The sequence below is a fragment of the Lytechinus variegatus genome, chromosome 8 (assembly GCF_018143015.1).
Source record: "Lytechinus variegatus isolate NC3 chromosome 8, Lvar_3.0, whole genome shotgun sequence".
Lineage (NCBI taxonomy): Eukaryota > Metazoa > Echinodermata > Echinoidea > Temnopleuroida > Toxopneustidae > Lytechinus > Lytechinus variegatus.
In genome coordinates, this window is record NC_054747.1 from 4775630 (window position 1) to 4798901 (window position 23272).

The following is a 23272-nucleotide window of genomic DNA, read 5'->3' on the forward strand; positions in this document are numbered from 1 at the left end:
ATTGATATCGATGGCTTGGAGTCAGTTTCGCTGATAGTGTGAGTGCAACATGATAACTGTATAGTGGTAAACGTTCATAGGCATATACATACAAGATACATACTTTGACATGTTTTTTTTTACATAATAAATATCATACAGTACAAATATACACAGTCTAATCAAAAGCACACCTGCTGATTTATAAAAACAAGTGGAATGCCTCTGGCCGTCTCACCTGCATCACGCGATTCAACATAGCAGCAGCGCTGACTTTGAAAACTACTATAACTCGCACAAGATGTTCAGTGATACTTGGTTACTCTTATTTCCATGTTTTATGAACTAGACCAATACACTTACAAAGATGGGATGGTAATTCAACAAATACCCCCAATGTGGCCAAAGTTCATTGACCTCACATGACCTTTGACCTTGATCATGTGACCTAAAACTTGCACAGGATATTCATTGATACTTGATTACTCTTATGTCCAAGTTTCAAAAGTCACATCGATAAACTTGCAAAGTTATGATGGTAATTCAACAGATACCCCCATTATGGCCAAAGTTCATTGACCTTTGACCTTGGTCATGTGACCTAAAATGCGCACAGGATGTTCAGTGATACTTGATTACTCTTATGTCCAAGTTTTATGAACTAGAGCAACATACTTTCAAATTTATGATGGAAATTCAACAAATACCCCAATTCGGCCAAAGTTCATTGACCCTAAATTACCTTTGCCCTTGGTCAAACAGGATGTTTGGTTATACTTGATTAACCTTATGTCCAAGTTTAATGAACTACATGTAGGTCCATGTATTTTCTAAGTTATGGTGACATTGATGTTGATCGCCCAACATGGTCTAAGTTCATTGACCCTAAATGACCTTTGACCTTGGTCATGTGACATGAAACTCTAATAGGATGTTCAGTAATACTTGATTAACCTTATGGCCAAGTTTCATGAACTAGGTGTATATACTTTCTAAGTTATGATGTCATTTCAAAAACTTAACCTTAGGTTAAGATTTGATGACGACGCCGCCGCCGTCGGAAAAAGTGGCGCCGATAGTCTCACTCTGCTATGTACGTGAGACAAAAAATGACTGAGTTCCAGTAGTTGCGATTCGGAAATTAACAAGGATTCTAATAAAATTAACCAACATCTTGGCCCAATAAAACATTCTTTTATACACACAAATATCATACAATACAACATATAATACAACCCAAAGATGACCACTGTTTTGACGGGTTTCAGTAATTGCGCTCCGAAAATTAATCTAAGGATCTTTAAAAATACAAAATTTATATCAAAATTGGAAGATAAAAATAAAATTAGGAAACTTGTAGTTTAAGAAATGGTTTATAAAATAAAATGCTAGGATATGAGATCGGTTTGAACTTTATTATAATTGCCATTTCTATTCAATGTATGTTAATTACGTTTATTATTTATAATTTCTTATACATGTATTTTTGCAATTTCAGTAAATAGCTTGGTCGTGGCGTATACCAGTATAACCAAGTATCAAGTACAAATGAGATTATCATAATATTATTCGGTTGGACTTGTGGCTCATTGTCTTTGGAATTCTCCATCAATCCAACTTCGTAATTGTCACATAATTGAGACATTCAAATCTGAACTAAGCACCCATCTTTTCCAGAATGTAACGTATGATATATCATGCATATTGGAGATAGAGCTGGTGCATTTGAATATTTTTTTTTCCTTTTTTATAAATGACGCTTTGCAAAATGGTGTTCATCATCATCACTATCATTTCAGACTTTCTTTTCTTTTGTTACTCTCGTAAAATAATCAGGTAGTGAAAAATTGCAAAAAAAAGAAAGAAAATAATAATGATAATATTTATTATTAATAATATTATAAAATGAATGATACATTTATGAACCATTGTGATAAGACCAGTCAAAATCACAAATGCAAATAAATTTACACAACACAGCTTTGCATATTTACAGAAATTAGACAAGCACCGTCTCGCCATTATGCTTGATATCACATCGCACCGATTTCGTTAGAAAATTGAAGGCATTCAAAATGACCCGTGATAGTGCGAAAATATATGTTTGTAGTCTGTAGCAAGAATAAAAGTGAAGATAGCCTTTGATTGGTCAGTTATAGATGTCTAGTCCACGCCTTCCTGCTCTGCGCGAAGCCTTGCCTTCTGTGAACAGAACATAAAAAAATATAACATGTCAAACTGTCGTTGTCTGAAAAATATATCAAAAGTACAAAAATATTCAATTTGAAAGATGGTAGGATCAGTGAAATGACAATCTACAAATTGTCGGTCATCAATAATGGGTATTGGAGAAAGGAGAAGAGGAACAACAACAACATACTTCTTGTTTGGTTTTCCTCCCGTGCCTACTATTTATACGGATACCGTAGCTTCTTATAAAACCTTTTAAAACTAACACTTCACATAATTATACGAATCCAAAGTATGGTCATTGATATTATTTTGTTTATTACATATCCGCGGTAATAATGATCATTTATGTGTGTGAACACAAAATATCAATTAATTTAACTGCAAGTGCTATTTTACTCACTTATTACACAATAATACTATGATGACGGAAGACTCCTCAAATGCCTACGCAGACTGGGATACATTATAACGATTTTAACTTTGCAGCTCTTTTAACTTAAAGGAAACCAAAACCCAAGAAGAGAAGTAATCTTATTGGAAAGAGTAAAATGAGAGGAACAATTTAAAAAAAAGGTTTCATCAAAATCGGTTATGAAATAAGCAAGTTATGGGAATTTGAAAACTATTGTTGTACTTTATTATCTTTCAAATTGCATCTTGCCTCCTTCTGAGCACAACATATGTCATTGGAAAATATAATCCACACCATATATATCAAGGTCAGGAGGAGATAATGTGAAATATATAAAATAAAGGGGAAAATCTGAAAATATGTGTACAAAACAAATGGAGATTTGTACACAAAATCAGCCATTTTGAAGCACGTTTGCCAATTTGAGGATCGACATAGTAAGTACAAGACTTTTTTAATCGTCCATAACTTGCCTTTTTCATAACCGATTTTGATGAAACTTTTTTTTAAATTGTTCCTCTCATTTTATTCTTTCCATTAAGATTGCTTCTCTTCTTGGGTTTTGGTTTCCTTTAAAAGGAGGAATTACTCGACGTACCCACCCCTCCCTAAAACATGTATTTGATTAGGCCTATATGGGGCCTATATTTCGTATGTTTACATATTGGAATCACAGGGACAAATGAAATAGTCCAATGACTGTAATATTGATAGAATGAAAGAATAAATGAAAATGCAGATAAAATACCTCTCTCATTTTTTCTTTAATCTGATCTTCCTTCAACTTCTGCTCCTCGTATCGATAGAGGGCGGACCTCAGTGGCTCCACAACGGAATCGTTAAGCTGGGTAAAAAGCTGTAGAATTACCATAAACGAGATGCGTGATGGTAGGAGCAGCAATATTATTTAACGAATGTGCAATCAAACGTATTAGGGCACAATTTTACAAAGAGTTATAATAGGTCTAATCATCCTCAAGTATATAGAAACCCATCAATGTCATATTGCTTGCGTCTTTAGAGAATTTGCCCAATGTCCTTTTTAAAGGTCAAGTCCACCTCAGAAAATGTTGATTTGAATCAATAAAGAAAAATCAGACAAGCACAATGCTGAAGATTTCATCGAAATTGGATGTAAAATAAGAAAGTTATGACATTTCAAAGTTTCGCTTATTTTAAACAAAATAGTTATATGAACGAGCCAGTTACATCCAAAATCAAACGTATTAGGACACAATTTTACAAAGAGTTATAATAGGTCTAATCATCCTCAAGTATATAGAAATCCATCAATGTCATATTGCTTGCGTCTTTAGAGAATTTGCACAATGTCCTTTTTAAAGGTCAAGTCCACCTCAGAAAATGTTGATTTGAATCAATAAAGAAAAATCAGACAAGCACAATGCTGAAGATTTAATCAAAATTGGATGTAAAATAAGAAAGTTATGACATTTCAAAGTTTCGCTTATTTTAAACAAAATAGTTATATGAACGAGCCAGTTACATCCAAATGAGAGAGTCGATGATGTCACTCACTCACTATTTCTTTTGTTTTTTATTGTTTGAATTATACAATATTTCAATTTTTACGAATTTGATGATTGGGACCTCCTTGCCTGAAGCACAAAATGTTAAAATAATGGAATTCCACATGTTCAGGTAGGAATGAAATTTCATTTAACATGACAATGACGAGAAAATCGAAATATTTCATATATCAAACAATAAAAAACAAAAGAAATAGTGAGTGACATCATCGACTCTCATTTGGATGTAACTGGCTCGTTCATATAACTGTTTTGTTAAAAATAAGCGAAACTTTGAAATGTCATAATTTTCTTATTTTACATCCGATTTTGATGAAATTTTAAGTGTTATGCTTGTTGAATTTTTCTCTTTTTATTCAAAACAAGTTTTTGTTGGGGTGGACTTGTCCTTTAAACAAAAAAAGATTCACACCGAACGGTAAAGCGACGACCGTGTGGATAATACAGCCTACTAGTTAGCATAAGATGTTAACACTAACATGCATTTTAAGATGTTAACTTTGTTGGCTTAACATAGTTGATCTTTGCACAGAACTTGAAAATTATTTTCAGAGTAATGAAGTTAATAAAGCATGCACATGGCGGTGGGTACATTTCTTTTGATTTCAGACCAGTGTTTGGACGACGGGTATAAACGACATAAATAAAAGGGTGAAGTATCTATGAATTGTGCAATATCCCTTTTAGCATTAAAACGACACTTTAATATTTTATTTTCAACATATTTGTTCTTGCAAAGGCTAGCAAAATACAATGCCAAATTCCAACAAGTACATGTCACTGAAATAAAGGTTGTTCTCAAAATTCAACGGCTTGCTCTCTAACATTTGTACATGCGTGTTTTGGTCGGACCGCCAAGCATTCACCCGTGCTGGAATAAACACATCACGATAGAGGTGAAAATATAACAAAATCATATTGTTTTCAAGTGTGCCTCAAGGCCTCTAGTTTGGACCTGATTTTGACCGTAAGGATAGTTCGGATGCAATGCTGTAACGCGACCATTTGTTCACTCACTCTCTGCCCACCCCCCTCACCCACCTACACACCCACCCAAAAATTTCCATGAATTCTGTTGCATTTGTCACTGCAAATAATTCCTTAAATATAAAAAACGTGTGTTATTTGTCGCCGAGAAGAGCGAAACAAAATAAAATGGAAGGAAAGGCTGACATTTCTTGTTTTATTTTCGCGAAGTCTAAACAAAACTACTTGGAGAAAAAAATCATTACAATTGTACACTATTCGAAACGAAATTATACTATTTATCATTTCTAGCAAGATCATAAAACCCACCTTGGCAACCACTTCAAACATAGGAATAAGAACAAACTTGATGAAACCAACTTGAGCGGTTGGTTTAGTGACTTTATCACGGTCCATGAATGACGCAACAGGTAGCCCCTCAATCTTCTCTCGGTCGCTCTGAATAAAATCATACAAAGGTAAATTTGTAATTACAAATTTGAATTTGAACCAAAATATAGACCATGTTGATCCAAGCTGAATCTAAAAAAAGGATTGGTCAAAATGACCAATCTGTTGGTTAATATGTGTCCGACCGATAAAATTGGTCATAAGCAACCAAAATATTGGTTTAAATCGACCAAAATTTTGGTTGATATTGACCAATTTCATCGGTCGGACACATATTAACCAACAGATTGGTCATTTTGACCAATCCGTTTTAAGAGTGCGTGCACATTATACACACATACGTACAGATTATATTTGAATATGCATAAGTTGCATCACACATCACACATCACATCAACATCACACATAAACAGATAAAAGCTCTAAAATGAATATGTTCATTTATATCAATTGCTTTCTCATATTTTCTAAGCGTCCAGACATTTCCTGTTTTATGATACTTTACAAATACGTGCATTTCAAACCTTTTATGCCTAACCATTTTCTGATCAGCCAATCAAGCATTTGCTTACAAAATTTTGTTGAATGCGATCTCGATGATTCAACTTTGTGATCACACTTAATAAAAGAAAGTTGCTCGGCCTCGTGTTCTTTTCATTAAATATTCTTGGATCTCAAACACTATCTATATTTTGAATTTATTTTTGGGAGATTATCATCTGTGGACACATCGGTGAAATTGTTTTATTCACCTTCTATCAGTTGTTTAAGATTTTAAATATTTAGTTAAACCGTTTAAACAGCTACGGTAAGGTTCATAGAGAAAAAAAACGTTAATATTTTTTAAACAACTTTACTGTGTACGTTCGAGCTATCTCATCAATCCCATTCGTTTAGCTAGAACCGCTAGAAAATTGCTCCAATTATTCTTCAAACCTTAGTGAAGTTGTGAGCCAAAGAGTAAATCCCCTTTTTTCCCCATGCACTTTCATTTGATCATTTCTAGAACTCGTGCTGGTGAGTTAATCAGGAAGGATTGATTTTGGAATTTGATTATATACAATTGTTGAAAGGTGAAAAGGTATTGTAAATACTATGACAACATTTACTAAATATAAACATATAATATAGACTGCTGACTAATGAGAGCATATTTTAAATAACATTCGCCATTAACCTTTTTTTATACTTTTTCCAAACATGTATTTTAGTTCTTTGCTTTTTTTAAAACATTATTTCATTTAAAAAAGTAACACACACACACATATATACATGCATATATATATATTTTTTTGCAAAATGTTACTATTCAAATGTTTTGGACTATACATTGTAAAACAAAATGTAAAACAAAAGGTATACTTTATTGCATACAAATATTTTTTTTATGAATATTTAGCAGAAATTTTCAAGACCTTTTGGAAAAGATATTAAAGCATGATAGCTTAATTTTCCTATTTTACTTGAAAATATTTCAAAGAATTGAATGATAAAAATACAATGTCTTTTATTTCTTGCATAAACACACATGTTAATAACTTTATTGCCTTTTGATAATTTTCGATACCGAAACGACTTCAAAGGAGCGGGGGACAGGAATTGAATATTTCGATCTCGAAAATGTCCAAAAACGTAAAAGGCATTTTCATATCAATATTATAATTATATTCATAAAGAAATTAAAAATAAACATGTATCGGAACATAATGAACTACCTTGAAATTGGCTACCCTGAGAAGACCTACTAAACATACATAATGGAATGCGTTTGCTTTTCAACTATATTTAAAGTTTTTCAAATTTTCATTTTAAATCTTTATTTTTTACAAAAAAGGCTATGTTCATGGGAGATGCTTTACCAACCTGCATGAAATATTCTTCGAGTAAGCAATCCACCCACGGCTCCGATACATCAGATGGACGCACCTCGTTGGAGATATCACAACACTTGATCAAAACCATTCGAAGCTGGATATGTCAAGTCGGAAATAATTTAGAAATTAGTGAGATTAATCAAATATATTGACAGTCTGCATAGGTTGAATGATCTGACACCGTGGTTACCATGGCAGTATTTGCAAATTAGAGGAAATTAATTCTACGTAGCCTACTAGCCCGCTTAGGAAATAAAGAATTAATTTCATAGCTGTTGAATTTAGAAATGAAAATGAAATGACAATGAAGAATCCAACAGAGCAAATCAAATTAAATATTCAGAGAGTCGTGTAAATAAGTGCATTGTTTGGTATTGGGGAAATTGGAAAGGCTATTGAGAAAGTGGGAAAACGCCATCCTGATAAAAAGGCGGGGGGGGGGGATAAGAAATAAACAAGTAAAGACTTTCGTCGGCCTGGTACTAGTTAGTATGGTGTATGAAATCAATATACTAACATAGTTGAGATGTTCCTGGTTTTCAAAGTCGAAACCACCTTCCACCTGGGCCTTAAACTGATCCAGAATCTCAGAATGACGAGCCATATCGGTTGCCATGATGAGCATGATGATACCCTGTGATAAGAACATCATTTCAGACAGATAATAAGAACATGAGGTATACACTCTAAAATAAAACTATATACTCAAAGATAGCCGGCTTCAACTATACCTCTATCAAAAATGACCGTTTTCTAAACGAGTGCAATTTGGGGAAAAAATGGAAGAAAATAAATCAAAGATCACTAATTGCGCAACCCAATCGTTCACCCTAACAATAATAATATTTTAACAAATCTTCAAGAGTGAGTTTGGATGAAAATGATCATTAATTTAAGAAGAAACGCAAAAAAAGAGATCCAAACTCACCTCCCGCCACAATCAATCGGCAGTAGTTCAATTTCAATAACTATTTTCAATATAACTCCGCTTTCGCCTATTTTCAAATTTGACGGGGAAGACGTTTGACTAATTACGTAACGACAACATTAAATCCCTATGGATAAATGTGGTTTAAAGAAATAATAACAAAAACCTAAATTATGTAAAGAAAAAGAAAAACTAATCAATGGAAAAGCCATTTTTTCCATTTCGGTTGGATCGCCAATGTTTGCCATGGCAACATTCACGTCTGCCATGTCGCGTTAGGTCTCTTACGTTACCTAACTAACTGATGGTTATAAAGCGTTCATCACGGAGGATTTCATTGAGACGTTGACGTTGATTTTGACCCACATATTTTGATGCAACGTACTGAAAATCGTTGCGTCTGATTCGCTGAGTGCAAAGTAGTCACGTACATGTAGAATTACCAAGAAAACTTTCCAATGAGAACGGTTCATGTACTGTTTTGCAGTAATTCCCCCAATTCCTCTAATCTTTGCATCTGAGCTTTTGAGACCAATAAAGCCGCTGAGAATCTCCGACAAAACTCTACATGAATTTTTCACCTATTTAACAATTTGTCCTGTTGCTGCATCTGATTTGCTGATGCCAATAAAGTCACTGAAAATTTCCGGAAAAAAAATAAATGAAACTTTCCCCTATTGAACAATTTGCCCTGTTGCTGCATTTACCTGCCGGATGTCCTTGAACTGTTCTTCGGGTACGTTACGGAAAATGTTACACTCTGGATTGCTGATGATCTTGAAGGCTACTGCACAATGGTGGTTTTCTAACGGTGATATGTCGTTGTACCGGATAGCCAGATCGGTACGAGCATTTATCTGATACCTGCAGGCCGGATAAATACGGTAAACTATTTGAACTAAAAGCCTGCTGTAAAGTATTACAACAGTCATAAACTACCTACAGATGAGACGCATCTGAGGCATCTCCATCAAATGCATTCCATCTTTGCAATTTCTTCGAACACAAACACATGATATCAATACTCGTATACAAAAGACGATATTTCAAAGATAATTGAGACAGTTTAAGGGAGACGTGGGAATGAAACACCCTTTTTAGGTAAGACAGTCGATACATTACTACTACAAAATATGAATGCGATGTTTAAGTTGTAGTCCATTTTGGAACACTTGTCATGACGGATATTATCATAACTAAGCATCATTGGCTGATTGGGTTGCTGATTTCACTTTCTCGCCTATTTCCCATGGTATTTAGATCGACTTCGCTAATTTACAATTCTGAATATGCATTTAGAAGGGTTGGCAATACAAATTATCACATGCCCAACAAATTGATAAATAAAGATGGGAAAATACAAGTTGTATTATATACTGGGACCCATTATAGACTAGAAATACATGATGTAATTCAGGGGCCGCGGAACAGTTTTGAAAGTTGGGGGGGGGGGGGGGCTGAGCCCCCAAAAAGGGAGGGGGTTGACCATGCAAAATCACATATGGCGATTTTTAAGTTTTTGTACACGGTTTCGGAAAGTGCGGGGGCTGGAGCCCTGTAGCGCCCCGTTTCCACGGCCCCTGTACATTTATATTCTGAACGGTGGAAGGGGGGGGGGAGACTATAAAATAGAAGATGGAAATTTCTATGGTTTCGGATTCGTTAACTAAAAATATGTGAGTGGGGCACCATTAAATCATTGTATGGTAATTCAATTCAATAAGATTTGTAACCGTTTAATTATATCAAGTTTGATCTCTGAGTAGAGAAAGTATGAAAAAATAAACGAGCATGAATTAACTATCATTGATTACTTTACCCCCTCATAGCATGAAAAAAAGGGGCTGATATTTATATATTCATATATAATATACATGTATAAATTGGGAATTTCAAGGAAGCCATACGGTTGTTCATGTTATGAAAGAAAAACCCGACATTATCATCCACGCACATTTTGCCTACAAATAGATGGACAGAACAAGCGTCCGAACTTTGCCATTTCCCGACAAACAAACACCTAGGTAATATTCATAATTAGTTTTACGTTGAGGACGTGTCAATGTTAATTCGAACAATGATTAACTATGAATGTATGCACCTTGGTGCTCTAAACAGACAGTAGAAGGCATACAGACAACTGATAGTTACGACGCTGTTTTCCAAGACGAAAGGGAAGGCCGTTAAAATTTGAATAATGAATTTATTGTTAGAAATGGCATTCAGTGCATTATTTTGATCGATCATCATTTAATTCCTCTAATTATCAAATACCTATTACGTGGAACATCATGACTTTTTTTAATATTAATATCTTATCTTCAACGCGATATTAATAAACCATTTATCCATCTATCTATTTATCTATCTATCTTTCTATCATATAATCATGATACTTTATTTTATAAGTTACAATGGTTATATCATTTTCAATTTTTATTGCATATTTTTAACATTTGAATTATATGATTTTGTTTGTCCTTTATTTGTGCACATAATTGTGACTTTTATTCATTGTATTACGTCACAGTCCTGCAATGTAAAACAGCCTCTGTGCTTATCATTTCTATCCTGTTTAGATATAATTCAGTATTAGCTTTACTATGTTTTCGTCGAGTTATTGTTTTATTTTGATGATGATCATTCAAAATCATGATTTTATGTCAATACACTTTGAATTGAATTTAAGTGAATTATTATTAGGTTAATGTGCATTAAGGATTGTGTAATGATTTGTTTATGCTACAGTGACATATGTTCACATTGTGTGCTATATGAAATTATTGTTTGTTGTCGTGTTTGTTTTTTATGGGGGGGGGCAAATGTATGTCATTCCAAAGATTAACGCTTCTATTATGTATCTGGATTTGTTTTTAATATTCTAGAAGTTAAACATTCCAAAGTTGTGAATGAGATTCGTTGGATGGAGGAAAGGACAAATGGAGAAAGCTTCATTTCCGGTGAAAGTTTTCCAAGTGATAATGACGATGGTCAACGTCACACTACTTGGAGGTCCGATTTCTTAAGAATATCTTCGAAATGGAAGCCGTATATAAAAAATTAAGGACAGACATGAACGTGGTTGACTGTAAACACCCACCAACATATCTAGGCTGGTCAGAATTTTCGCAGAATAAACTGTCATGTATACCTTTTCCACTGGATACAGAAAGTGAAGTTCTTAACCTAGATCAGATTCAAGGCGAAAAATGAATGATAACAGTGTTCAGATTATCCCCCGCTTTAATAAAGGGACGTCCCCGGAGGGATCTGCGCATATTCGTCAGGCAGCATATGTCATGATTTATCGGCTACAGTATTTCGACAAATTGGCTAAGTCTGATTTTTCACTTTCATGTGATTGGTGACATCACAAGGAACAACTTTCAACTTCGTGAAAATTTCTAATGGTCATCTTGACCATGTTAGGGGTCAAAATAAGGTCAATAGGGGGCCATTTTTTTAAATTGCCCTAAGTCTGTTGAGTGACACATCAAATTGTTTGTTTTGTTATACTGAACAAAAAAGTGCACACAACTATATACTCTTGACCTTCCGTTAAAAATTCATGACCGGAAATGTCAAAGGTTAAAAAAGCTCATTTTTTCGGTGTTTTTATGCATGTGGGTACTTTTTTATTTTCGATTTTGATAAGTCCATCGTCAGAAGTCCTTATCCTTAAGATAAAAAGTGCGAAGACAAGGTCATGGAAAGGTAAAAAAGGACATTAAACTTTCATTCGAAGACAGAATCGAGGCAATTTAAAAGATTGACCACTATTGACCCCGATTTGACCACTAACATGGTCAAGATGACCATTAGAAATTTGTCACCATGTTGAAAGTTTTTCCTTGTGATGTCAACAATCACATAAAAGTGAAAAATCAAACTTAGCCAATTTGTCGAAGTATGGCTGTGTAATTGTTACAGTTTTTAAACAATTCGTCGTACGCACCACAAAACGTCCTCTCTGCGCACTTCGATGCGAAAGTTAGTTTTGCAGAAAACGCATTTATAGAAAAGCTTTTTAAAACCAGCAATAAGTGCACCTACAAGGAGAGCAAATTGTTTACCGGTGTCTTCGTTTAAAAGTTCAGGTTCCAAAGTTTCATCCCGTATCTTTATATTTTCTTGAAGTGAATTATTTACGCCACAATGGGCATCGTAGTAGAGAGGACGGTTCGTGGAATAGATACAGTGCGCTATCGCGCCTCACGATTTCACCACGAACCGTCCTCTCTGTTTCGATGCCGCGTATACATATACATATACGCCTATATATATATATATATATATATATATATATATATATACAAATATATATATGAACGCTCGCTGACGTTCACTTCCAAGTATTGCGCATTCTTTGTGCCCGTCTTTTGAGACTATTTTTTCGGCTCCCTGGTACGCGGTTCGAAATCTATGCAATATTTTGTGAGTGCCTGTCATATCCCAAATTGCTCAAAATCTTTGAATACAAAGTCAGTGCAAATTGTATTCTCAACCACAAATTACTAATGTTTGATTTTTTTCATTTTTGCTGGTTTACATGTATTTATGTTATGTTGCTTATAGTCGTAAGAGTCTGCCTGATAATGTTCATTGGAAAAAAAAGTTAAATAGAAAGGGTCGAAAAACAATAAAATAAAATGAAATGAAATTCATAAAACAGTAAAACATAGGAAATCAATTATGCCTTAGCAATTATCATTGACATTTGTTAGAAATAAAAAAAATAACATTTTCATAAACAAATTACAAAAACAGCTGATGTTTAAAAGTAGGCTCAAGGCAAAAATAAAAATCCGTTTCAGTTGAATTCAATCATGACTGTAGCTAAGACATATTGGCCCGAATCCACAAAGGTGGTTTTGGAAACCCATGGTTGAGTCCATGGTTTATGCAGATTTCCTGTATAAATTACGCTTATTTTAACGCGTATCGGGCGCGTATATAAAACAAGTCCAATGCTGATGCGCGCTTCTGTCAAAGTGCGCCAAAGTGACGCCTGTTACCGTGGCAAGATACGCTATTTTGTTCACGAGTTCACTGTTTGAAAAGTGGACTCATTATTCAAAATAGTGGACTCACGATAGCGGCGGGGATAACCACGACAACAGGGGCCCGTTGCATAAAATTTTTTACCTGAGAAAACTCAGGTTGTTTTTACCAGAGTTTTTGCCCTGTGTTAAAGTCAATGGGAGAAATCAGACTAACCTTAGTTTTAAGTTTTTACCAGAGTTTTCTCGGGTAAAAAGTTTTATGCAACAGGCCCCAGGTGAAGATTTGGCGCACTTTAACAAAAGCGCGCATCAGCATTGGGATTTTTTTTCAATATACGCTGTAAGTAAGCGTAATTTATACAGATATCTGCATAAACCATGGACTCAACCATGGATTTTCAAAACCACCTTTGTGAATTCGGGCCAATGAATTTATAATTGGTACATACGTGTTGTTGAAACCAGGGTGGTCTAAATCATGACACACTGCCGCTGTGAGAAGGATACCAAGGTCTGAGAGACAAAACTTGGACTGAAGATCACACAGGTATATCATACCATACATCATCTGCGTCACACAGAAGCAGTGACGGAAATTATGGAACGGGTTATTACGGTAGTTCTCCTGGACGCAAAGCTATACGGAGGCGAATTAAAAGAGGAAGAAAGATATAAATGATGATTATGATGATGGGTTCTTGTATAGCGCCTGTATCCGCCTCAGCTGGGCGCTCATGATGCGGAGAACGATATTGATTATGATACTACAGTGGTATCGACCCAAAACAAATTTGAAATAGGTATTGTTTCTGTGTCGACCCTTTTAATGAAATTCAATTCGTATTTATCATATTAAAAGGGAAAAATGATAATGCGAAGTAATTACATAGCACACATTCATTGGAAAAAAAACTGACAATTGATAGTGTAAAAGACATGAAATATTTATTTTGCCAAAAAATAAGCAAAGGCAATACACAATATGAATCTTCCTCTCTCTCTCTCTCTCTCTCTCTTTTTTTTTGGGGGGGGGATTCTTGGATTCTTGTCTCAAAGTAACACAAAAGGATTGGACTCGCTGTAAAACGATTCATGACAATAATAAATTAAAACAGTCCAGATTTACGTTAGAACGTTGCAATCCAATTAAAAGTGATTGGTTAACATTGGTTTCGACTTTAAAAAATCTGAGCTACAAGGTCACACTTGTCATCTGTGTCTGTGATATTATGTTACAAAAATAAAGCCCCCCAAAAAAATAAAGTTCGAAAATAATTATTTAGTGCTTCAAAATTTGAAATGTTAGGTGACCGGAAACACCATCTTTATTTCATCCTATACACTTATGTGTACTATTTAGGTGTCTATAAGACGCCTATTTACAAAATCGGTGTTTCCCTTGTAGTTTTTAGCTTTTCATTCTCAATAATGGTTGTTTTCAGGGTTTATTAGTTCTAATACATACACTTGTACACATGTTTCATCTTGGTTTGAGAATTTTTTAAATCGGCTGCTCGCAAAGTTAAACAATACCTTTAAGCTCTTCAATTACTCACCAGAAATCGCCTGAGTACAATCGGATTCATATGAAACTCGTTTACTAAACCCAATTCGTGGTACATATGCTCCAGGAGACACAACATCTGTTCAAAATAAATCGAATATATTTTAGAACTTTCTAAGGCCTTTTTAATAAAAAAATAATCAATGGTTGTTTACCATTACTCCTATAGCTTCCGGGGGTGGATATTCTTGCAATACTAAATCCGAAAACCGCTTCATTAAAACCCCTTTCACAATTGGTGGTGCTACTGCTTGCATCCATTGCAATTGTGTGCAACACATATTGTGACGAAATGATGACACGAGCAATTGTGAAAGCCCCTTAAGCTGTTCATATATAGATGATAACAAAGTTATACACAACAGTGCAAATGACTGGTAATCATTTTGTGTAGAAAATGGCATACACCAAATTTTCATTGGTGTTGGTTTAACTCCTAAGAAATGGTCACCAGTCGTTCGTTAAGTCACTTGTTACTAAAGGCCTGGTCACACCGCTCGAGCGTTGTTGGAGCGATCGTGGAGCGGAGAGAAAAAATCATCATCGCTCGCTACCGTTCACCATTTTCGATTTCGATTTTTTTTTTCCGATTTTTGTTTTCGATTTTTTCCCCAATTTGTGAGCGAAATTCGACCCTCTCTCCCTACCGCTCCACGACCGCTCCAACAACGCTCGGGCGGTGTGACCTGACCTTTACCATCAGGTTTATGAAAGACACGGCCGTTTTTTTTTGTGAAATCACTTCCAATATCATCTCTGATTGATACGATTTGAATATTACAAACAATCCAACAATTACAAAAATGGTTGAAAATACATTGAACCTGATTTGTCCGTAATACGATTCAAGTTTTGGAATGAAATTGCGAACTGCGAGTGCCGGGTATGGAAGAATTACCCCTGCATAAAATTCAAATTCTATTTAGTTTATCAGCGGTAATTGCTCATTTCAGAGGATAGGCGTTCTTAGGGCATTTTTAGAAATAGAAATGACCTTTTGAAATATATAAAAAAAAATTAAAACTTATCATATAAAACTTATCACAAATTATAGATGGATAAAAAACGCCACCTCTCTTCTCAATGATCAGCATGTTGAATCTTTGGCATGCTTGGAAAGGTTTTAATATGTTGATTTGGTAAAGCTCAACAAAGTCGGCTTACCTCATTAGATTCCCAATGCCAGATATCAAACGTGGGTTTCTTGAGGTATTCCTTTGTCTCCCTTGAAAGGGTGTACTGCAGGGAAAGAAGAAAAAAAAAATAAAAAGACAAAAAAAAAATAAGAATCGTACGGCGAAATTAATCACTCCAAGGTTTTATTGAACACCTTTTCCCTTTTTCCTAATACTGTATTGTTGCTGCATTATGAATGTTTAATCAACAAGAGGATTGCTTATTTAATATCGGAGACAAAACTCATCCCAAACACACACCCACCCACGCACTAACGTCCGCATATACACACACATATTGCTACCGTGGATATTGTATCGTAGAATTTCTAAAGGGAAATGGTCACAACTTTTCAACGTTCGAAGCCCTGATTTATAAGAGAATAGTAAAAATCATGTACACCCACCCACACGCACACACACACCCACCCTCACACACACAAACATATATATATTTATTTAAACATTGTATTCATGTACGCCATAAATTTAATGCCTCTATCGTGTGTACGCTGGTTGGAGACCATGATTTCAAACGTCCTTTAGCAAATAAAAAATCTCGGGGATGAATACATTGAAAGTGGCAATTCAGGAGAAATAAAATGATTACTTGTTTGTTGCCATGGATACCAAAGCTAATGACAGCAGGCGATGAATGCTGAAAGCCGTATCTCGATTCCAAATGAAATAAAAGAACCCATTAAACGGCAGAAATTACATACCGCATAAAGCATTAAAGACACCCGGGGAACAGGAAATACAGCCGCAATGGTTGTCAAGTTCGAATCAGCTAATTTAACCACTTAACATGCTTAAAGACCCAGCAATGAAATGAGTAAATGGCTTTATAAGAACAGAAATCATGCGAAAATACCTTTGGTGAAACCACAACGGTTTCAATCATTTTATCGTTGATATTTGAATTTCAACTTGTTAAATATTAATAATGGGTATATGAATATATGAACGACGCATGCAGGTCCATGATAAAGTATGACCAATGAGGATTCGATTAAATTTTCGCTTAGTTTGATCCCCTTTCGATGGAATTCTGAGATGTGAATTGCACATGAGACGAGCCCATGTTTAAGCATTAATTTGCCGCGTTCAACTCAATGTGGCTATAAGACGAACTTCGGTAGTTCTTATGTTTATAAAATACTGAATTGTCCTTTATTTCCGATAGTGCCGAAGTTGTTTTGCGCAGTTGTTTTTAACACCTTCAGTAATTACCTTAAACACCTTTCAGTAATTACCTTAAACAATTAAACAGTTTTTGCTGATCTTTTGTACCTGATTAGATATGTTCTAATAAACAAATAAATAAATTACCTTTTATAGCGCCACTACATACACTCTTAAAATAGTTGGGCAAAACATTACCAGCTTTTAATCAACCCTGGGCAACATACTGTCCACACAACTATCGGTTCAAATCTGCCCAAAATGGGTAATAAGAACTAATAATTGCCCAGAATATATATTTTTTACCCACATACGTGCACATTACCGAACACAGCGGATAGTATGCTGCCCAATTTTTAAGTGGATACTGACCCTACTTAATCTTTCAAGGAGCATTTCGTAAAACAATCAGTGGTTTTCACTGCCAATTTTATTCTGATGCAAGAACTTCAGTAGCCTATAACAAATCCGCATTTCTGCTTCAGGAAATGCTGCCCAGTTCATTGTAATTCATGGTCAGTGAAAACTTCACGGATGATTGCTGTGATTTCCGTTAATCATTCAAGGTTTTAATAACAATAATAATAATAATCATAATGATAATATAGGTATATTTACAAAGGGTAGCCACTTCAATTTCTTCCTACCCATTCACCTCACCTGGGTTGATTGCATCAAAATGTGGATGAGTATCTTTCTTACCTTCGGGTATTTTGGGACATCACGCTTTGCGACGATCTGTGTGTCGTTCCCCAGAGCGGCTGGTATGGTGCACTTACAGAAATTTGCATGGCGGCTTGAAGGTAGACACAGAGGAGAGAACAAGTTATTATGGCGAATTTCACATGAAGCATACAGGTGTTTCATGAAGCTGTTCGTAACTTACGAAGGACTTTAATAACGAACGACTGGTGACCATTTATTTTGCTGAATAATATATAACTTCCAACTTCTTTAGCACCTAAGAACTTATTCCAGTGCGCAGAGTCATGCGTTACTGTACAAACAGTTTAATGAAACATCTACCGGTGTGCTCTTATTACCGAATTCACAATATAGGTTGATGCAGAAGCTACTAACGATCATAGAAAAAATTGTATTTAGGGTATTGACAAAATTTACTGAAAACAATGAATGCGGCTTAATTAGATTACATAAGATAAATCAAATTTCAGTGTCCTTAATAAGTTGACGATTCTCTCCTGTAAAAAAACACAATAAAAAACAGTATCAGAATTGCATTTTTTGAGATATTTGTGGAAACGGGAAGTACAAATTCTTATAACCATTGGCAGTATTGGCATCCATTTCAATTTTCATAAAAATATATTTCTCTTTATTACTGAAAGCCACGTTTGCAATGGTTGATTTCGTTTTGCAACATGAATCAATTTCCTCCATTCAAAATGCACAGAGAGCTTGCAAGTCAAGCGATTTCTTTTATTTATACATATTTTAACTACAGAAAGCGTTGTTGCCATGACTACGTACCTTTTTGCTGCAAGTAGTTCGTCCTTGATTGCTCTTATCTCCATCTTGCATTTCTCAATCTCTATGGCTTTCATGCCCTCCACTGGCATTACATCGATACAGGTATGAAGGGGGAAAGATAAAGATAAATGTCCTTAATATTCTAAAGAGTGGTTGATACGGTCGAAACACGTTTTGTCTTGAAAGAGTTTCAACGCAAAATATGGACAGCCGTGCAGCAGATACTCTGTTTTAATACATCAACACAGTTCCTTCACAATGCAAAGCTTGATTTGATAGAACTTAGCGTTTCAAAAGAAATGGTAAGCTTCTTTACCACTATTCATATCAAGTTTGTCTTCATACGATGGAGGCATGTACAAGTTACAGTACACACTTAATATTTACTAAGCCCTTCATCTACATGTATAACTGTTATTACAATGGCATGAAGTAATTCTGTCCATTCTGAATTGTTTGTAGCATGCACGCTGTGCCCTGCCAGACTAGTGGGAGTGTTGGGGGCAATGGTCTATTGCCTTACCCTTACTTCCCATATGTATTTTCCCCAATGCCATTAATCGTTGTAGCAAATTAAATTTAATTGTTGATGTGGCGCCCTGTTTTGATTCATTTAAACATGGCCGTATTTTCGGGTCGAAACAATACTGCCCACTTTTTCAAATCATATACCGTGAAAACATTTTTTTTTTAATCACTCCTTTACATTAATGGGACATTGGGTCAGCTGCATAAAAAAGTAGCTATTGCTTTGCTAAGATTTTGCTTGGTTTTTTCCTTCATTCCGTATGTATAAAAATGAGCGCGCAAATGTTTTTGCTAGTACGTTCAGGCAATCGCTAACTGACTGCAAGCATTTCCTTGAGGGTTAGGCTATCTCTAAAAAGCGTATGCTTAAAGCGAGCATTTCACTTGCTTGGTTTATTCAAAGCTCCGTCAGGGCAGCTTGAGTGTTTGCTTTATCAGCGTATTCGCGTTTTTAACCATGTTTATGCACTTGAGAGAGAATCCCAAGGTGTACCGTAACCTACAAATGTTCTTTTTGTCTGCCACGAATAAAATTTATCAAAATGAAACAAGCTAGTTTGACACTACGTCTAAGGAAAATATGTTATTGGAAAGAAGCAGTAATTTACACTGCCACACCTTTGCGTTCGGGTCCTGTCTTTTCTTTAAGTCCTGGTCGCACCAGTGTGACGTCCCTATTGCTAAACCGCTAGCAATTGCGTTCTGAAGGCAAGAAAAGGGTTCAACCACTTTATGAAATAAAGCATGATCTTTTGCTTGGCTAGCTATCGCTTGTGCTTGAAGAAATTGCTTGCCAGCAATTGATACCTTTTATGCATCTGACCCAATACATACGGGAAATAAAGGAATATATTTTTTACTGGTATCAAGAAAAAGAGGAAAACGTGCAGGGAGTACAACAAAAAGAGAAAGGAAGGATGAATCGGGAAGGGATGCCTCAGTTGTGTAACTATACTCTCATTTTCATCTATGAAAAAAAAAATCAAATTGAATTTGAAACGCCGCTTCATAATGAGGTTATGTGTCTATCTGGCACATTAAAAGCATACAAAGCCAGCCCCGGACTGTTTTTTTTTTCTAGATTGTAGATAGCAAACTTATTGGAAAGTTGCCAAAAAATAAAAATAAAACAAACTAATATTGGGCAAACTAAAGTTAAAGTAACTAAAATCATCATGCGAAAGCAAAACACACCTAGTTTTGATTGAGTTAACAAATGAAACAAAATAAAATAAGAACATGGTCAGAAGTAAAATGATGATGAATGTATGAGCTCGGTAACGTAATTCTCAGATTGAGCGAAGGTCATACAATAAAAATGAATAAAAATATAAATACTAATATTTTATACTAAAGCCAATAAGACAAATGGAACACAAAGGTTGCAACTTTGTTTAATGAAGTTGTATGAAATTAGTTCGTGCACTCTGTAAGTATGGTAAGTAAAAATATGTTTGAAGTGAAAAGGTTGGGCATCAATAGGCTTTTCATTTGGAAATAAAATTCTTTTTCATCAAAAATAAAATAGGTCGAATATTGAAAGAAATTACATAAAAGCAACTATGTCGAAATAAATTTCAATTATTGAATAAAAGGTTAATGGTGGGTTTGAGAATGGGTTTGAAAACTTGTCATGGTATCAGTGATGTATTTCCGTATTCTCAAACAGTGTGTTTGTGCTAGAGTAATACAACCGTAAATGTAAACCTTAAACACACCTTAAGCGGCATCTTTAATTAGTAAGGGAATCGCGTGAGCCCGGAACGACCTCCGTAGAGTCCCACTCGTGCACACGATTTTCGGAGATTTGCTTGGCCCCATAGAACGTCCATTATAAATCTCACAACGACCTTGTAAAAAGGCTTTAAAAAATCTTTTCACACCGTCTTCAACGGAGCTCTATGGGCCTATATAATTATTGCAAGCTATTCCTTTGAACGATAGAAACTAGGCGAAATGTTCTCTTTTAGCTCCACTTGGTTTCTACCAAATCTGATTTTTTTTATAGCGATATGTAGAAAATTTGGCTAATTATCTCTCTGCCCTAGACCATAATTATGTATTTTACAGGTGAGTTAATGCCTCTCCATTCGGATTAAATGTCGATTTCTAATGATGCATATTGGCAAAAGAAACGTAGATGTTTGTTCAGGTGATCAAAGAAGGGATTATTCCCCCTTCTTACTTTTATTCATGGACAGATCAACTATTAATTTCGTACGAATTTTCTTTTTTATTTCTTTATTTTTATTTTTCCGCCCTTTTCTTGTTAGTACTAAATCTCCAAATCTACATCATCAATTATCTTCAAAATATCATCAGATATGGGACTTATCATGTGATGTGTATAAAGCAAGTTCAAGGTCAAAAGGTCATCATGACGTCATCTAGACGCCATTTTGTAAAATCACATTATCAACCATATCTTCATTATCAATGATCGAAAATTAACAATATTTACATCACATTAACTTCAGGTCAAGGGTCAACCGCCCATGTCATCAAAGGTCATGTAAAGGTCACGACGTGCGCGTATGCGCGCGTCAAAATTTTAAAATGCTCAAAATCACTTTTTGACCAAAACAGAGTACGAATCAGGTCATTTTAAGCATTTCAAAAATTTGCGCGCGCGCACGGTTACGCGCGCGTTCCCGCGCGTAACGGCACTATAAAACATAGGATCGCCATTTTTTCATATCAATGCACCGATGATATAATTCTGAACAATTTGATACCTTGATCAACCTTCTACGACAAGTAATAAAGGAATTAGCCTCCATCAAAGTTTACAGCACGCGCGCGCGCGCGCACATTAACCATAGACAATATATGTGCAAAAACATGCCTATACAAAATTCATTATAGCTCTTAAAGTAGTCCATTGACCCCCATTTTTTTCATATTCGAATAGAGTATGGATGGGAGATGTGATTTCATATCACATTTGACCCGAAATTTTATCATGACGTCATCAAAATGGCGTCGGAACTCAAAATTCCCATTTTGCTACTTATGGCGTTATCGTAATTATGCAAATTTGACTCTAACTCTGTTAATATTGGTCATGGTCAATTTTTGCTCAGTTTTTTCTACGTTGAAGCTGAGGACATACTCTTTCTCTCTCTATTGTGATGGGTATATTCACATTTTAAGGATCGGATCATCCTGAAAAATGGCAAGTTATAGAGGCATGTCATTTTCGCTCATTATGTGTGCAATCTCTATGGGAGATGACTTTTTCTCAAAACTGGATATTACATTCCTCAATTTCGCGAGCCATATCTCCATTTCTATTGGTTGGTTTTCTCTGAGCTTGGAGTATGTTGTAGCTGAGATTTTAAGCTATCGCAAATATGGTCTTCGTTTTTCGATCAGATGCCGGGATCATGCCCGTATTTCACTTTCAAAATTGGATTTTAGATCCTCTTGTTTTGCTTATGTGTAAAGTCTATGGGAAGTGTGTAGCTCAATGGGTAAGGCATCAGACTTGCGTCCTTAGGGTCCACGGTTCGAACCCAAAAGTGAACATAAATTTTTTTCTTTTTTTTTCTTTTCAACTTTTCGCAAATGTTCTTTTATCACCATTACAAGGTATATTAGTTCAAATATCGCACAATAAAGTAGGTTAAAATCGTTTTTGATAGGCCTATAACATAAACAATGTGTATCGCCTACACCTACATGTATTTCACATATTCTCATTTCCCTCTTTTCAAGAGTATTCAACATGTTCTTTTCGTAATAAAAGTTTAGTTTTCAATATGAGCATCGTATTGATCTCAATAAACATGATGATTGTATTCATGATCATGAAAACCAGAGACAGATCACCTAATTCGTCCTCATGACGAATTAAAATTCTAGTTTATTTTGTATTTATTTATTTATTTATTCATTTATTTATTCATACAATTATTATCCATTCATTTCACGTTTCCTATCAAGGTGTAAAATTTGAAGATCAAATTATAGTGCTAAATAAGCACTTTCAGGAGGTCTTCTGGCATGTTTTGTCT

At 35.1% G+C, this 23272-nt stretch overlaps 1 protein-coding gene across 2 annotated transcripts in view; it reads right to left on the reverse strand.

Moving 5' to 3' along the window:
* Positions 1 to 1022: 1022 nt before the first annotated feature.
* The window catches only part of LOC121419870 (high affinity cGMP-specific 3',5'-cyclic phosphodiesterase 9A-like), a 54778-nt gene continuing 32528 nt past the window's right edge, over positions 1023 to 23272 (reverse strand). For both annotated transcript variants that reach the window (XM_041614332.1, XM_041614331.1), the window contains 11 exons: positions 18729 to 18810; positions 17940 to 18033; positions 16042 to 16116; positions 14870 to 14956; positions 13763 to 13950; positions 9018 to 9174; positions 7900 to 8016; positions 7372 to 7476; positions 5428 to 5556; positions 3333 to 3440; positions 1023 to 2181 (listed from right to left, as the gene is read on the reverse strand). In XM_041614332.1, the coding sequence (XP_041470266.1) occupies positions 2143 to 2181; positions 3333 to 3440; positions 5428 to 5556; positions 7372 to 7476; positions 7900 to 8016; positions 9018 to 9174; positions 13763 to 13950; positions 14870 to 14956; positions 16042 to 16116; positions 17940 to 18033; positions 18729 to 18810 (1181 nt within the window). In that variant the 3' untranslated portion in view covers positions 1023 to 2142. The remainder of the gene's footprint in view (positions 2182 to 3332; positions 3441 to 5427; positions 5557 to 7371; positions 7477 to 7899; positions 8017 to 9017; positions 9175 to 13762; positions 13951 to 14869; positions 14957 to 16041; positions 16117 to 17939; positions 18034 to 18728; positions 18811 to 23272) is intronic.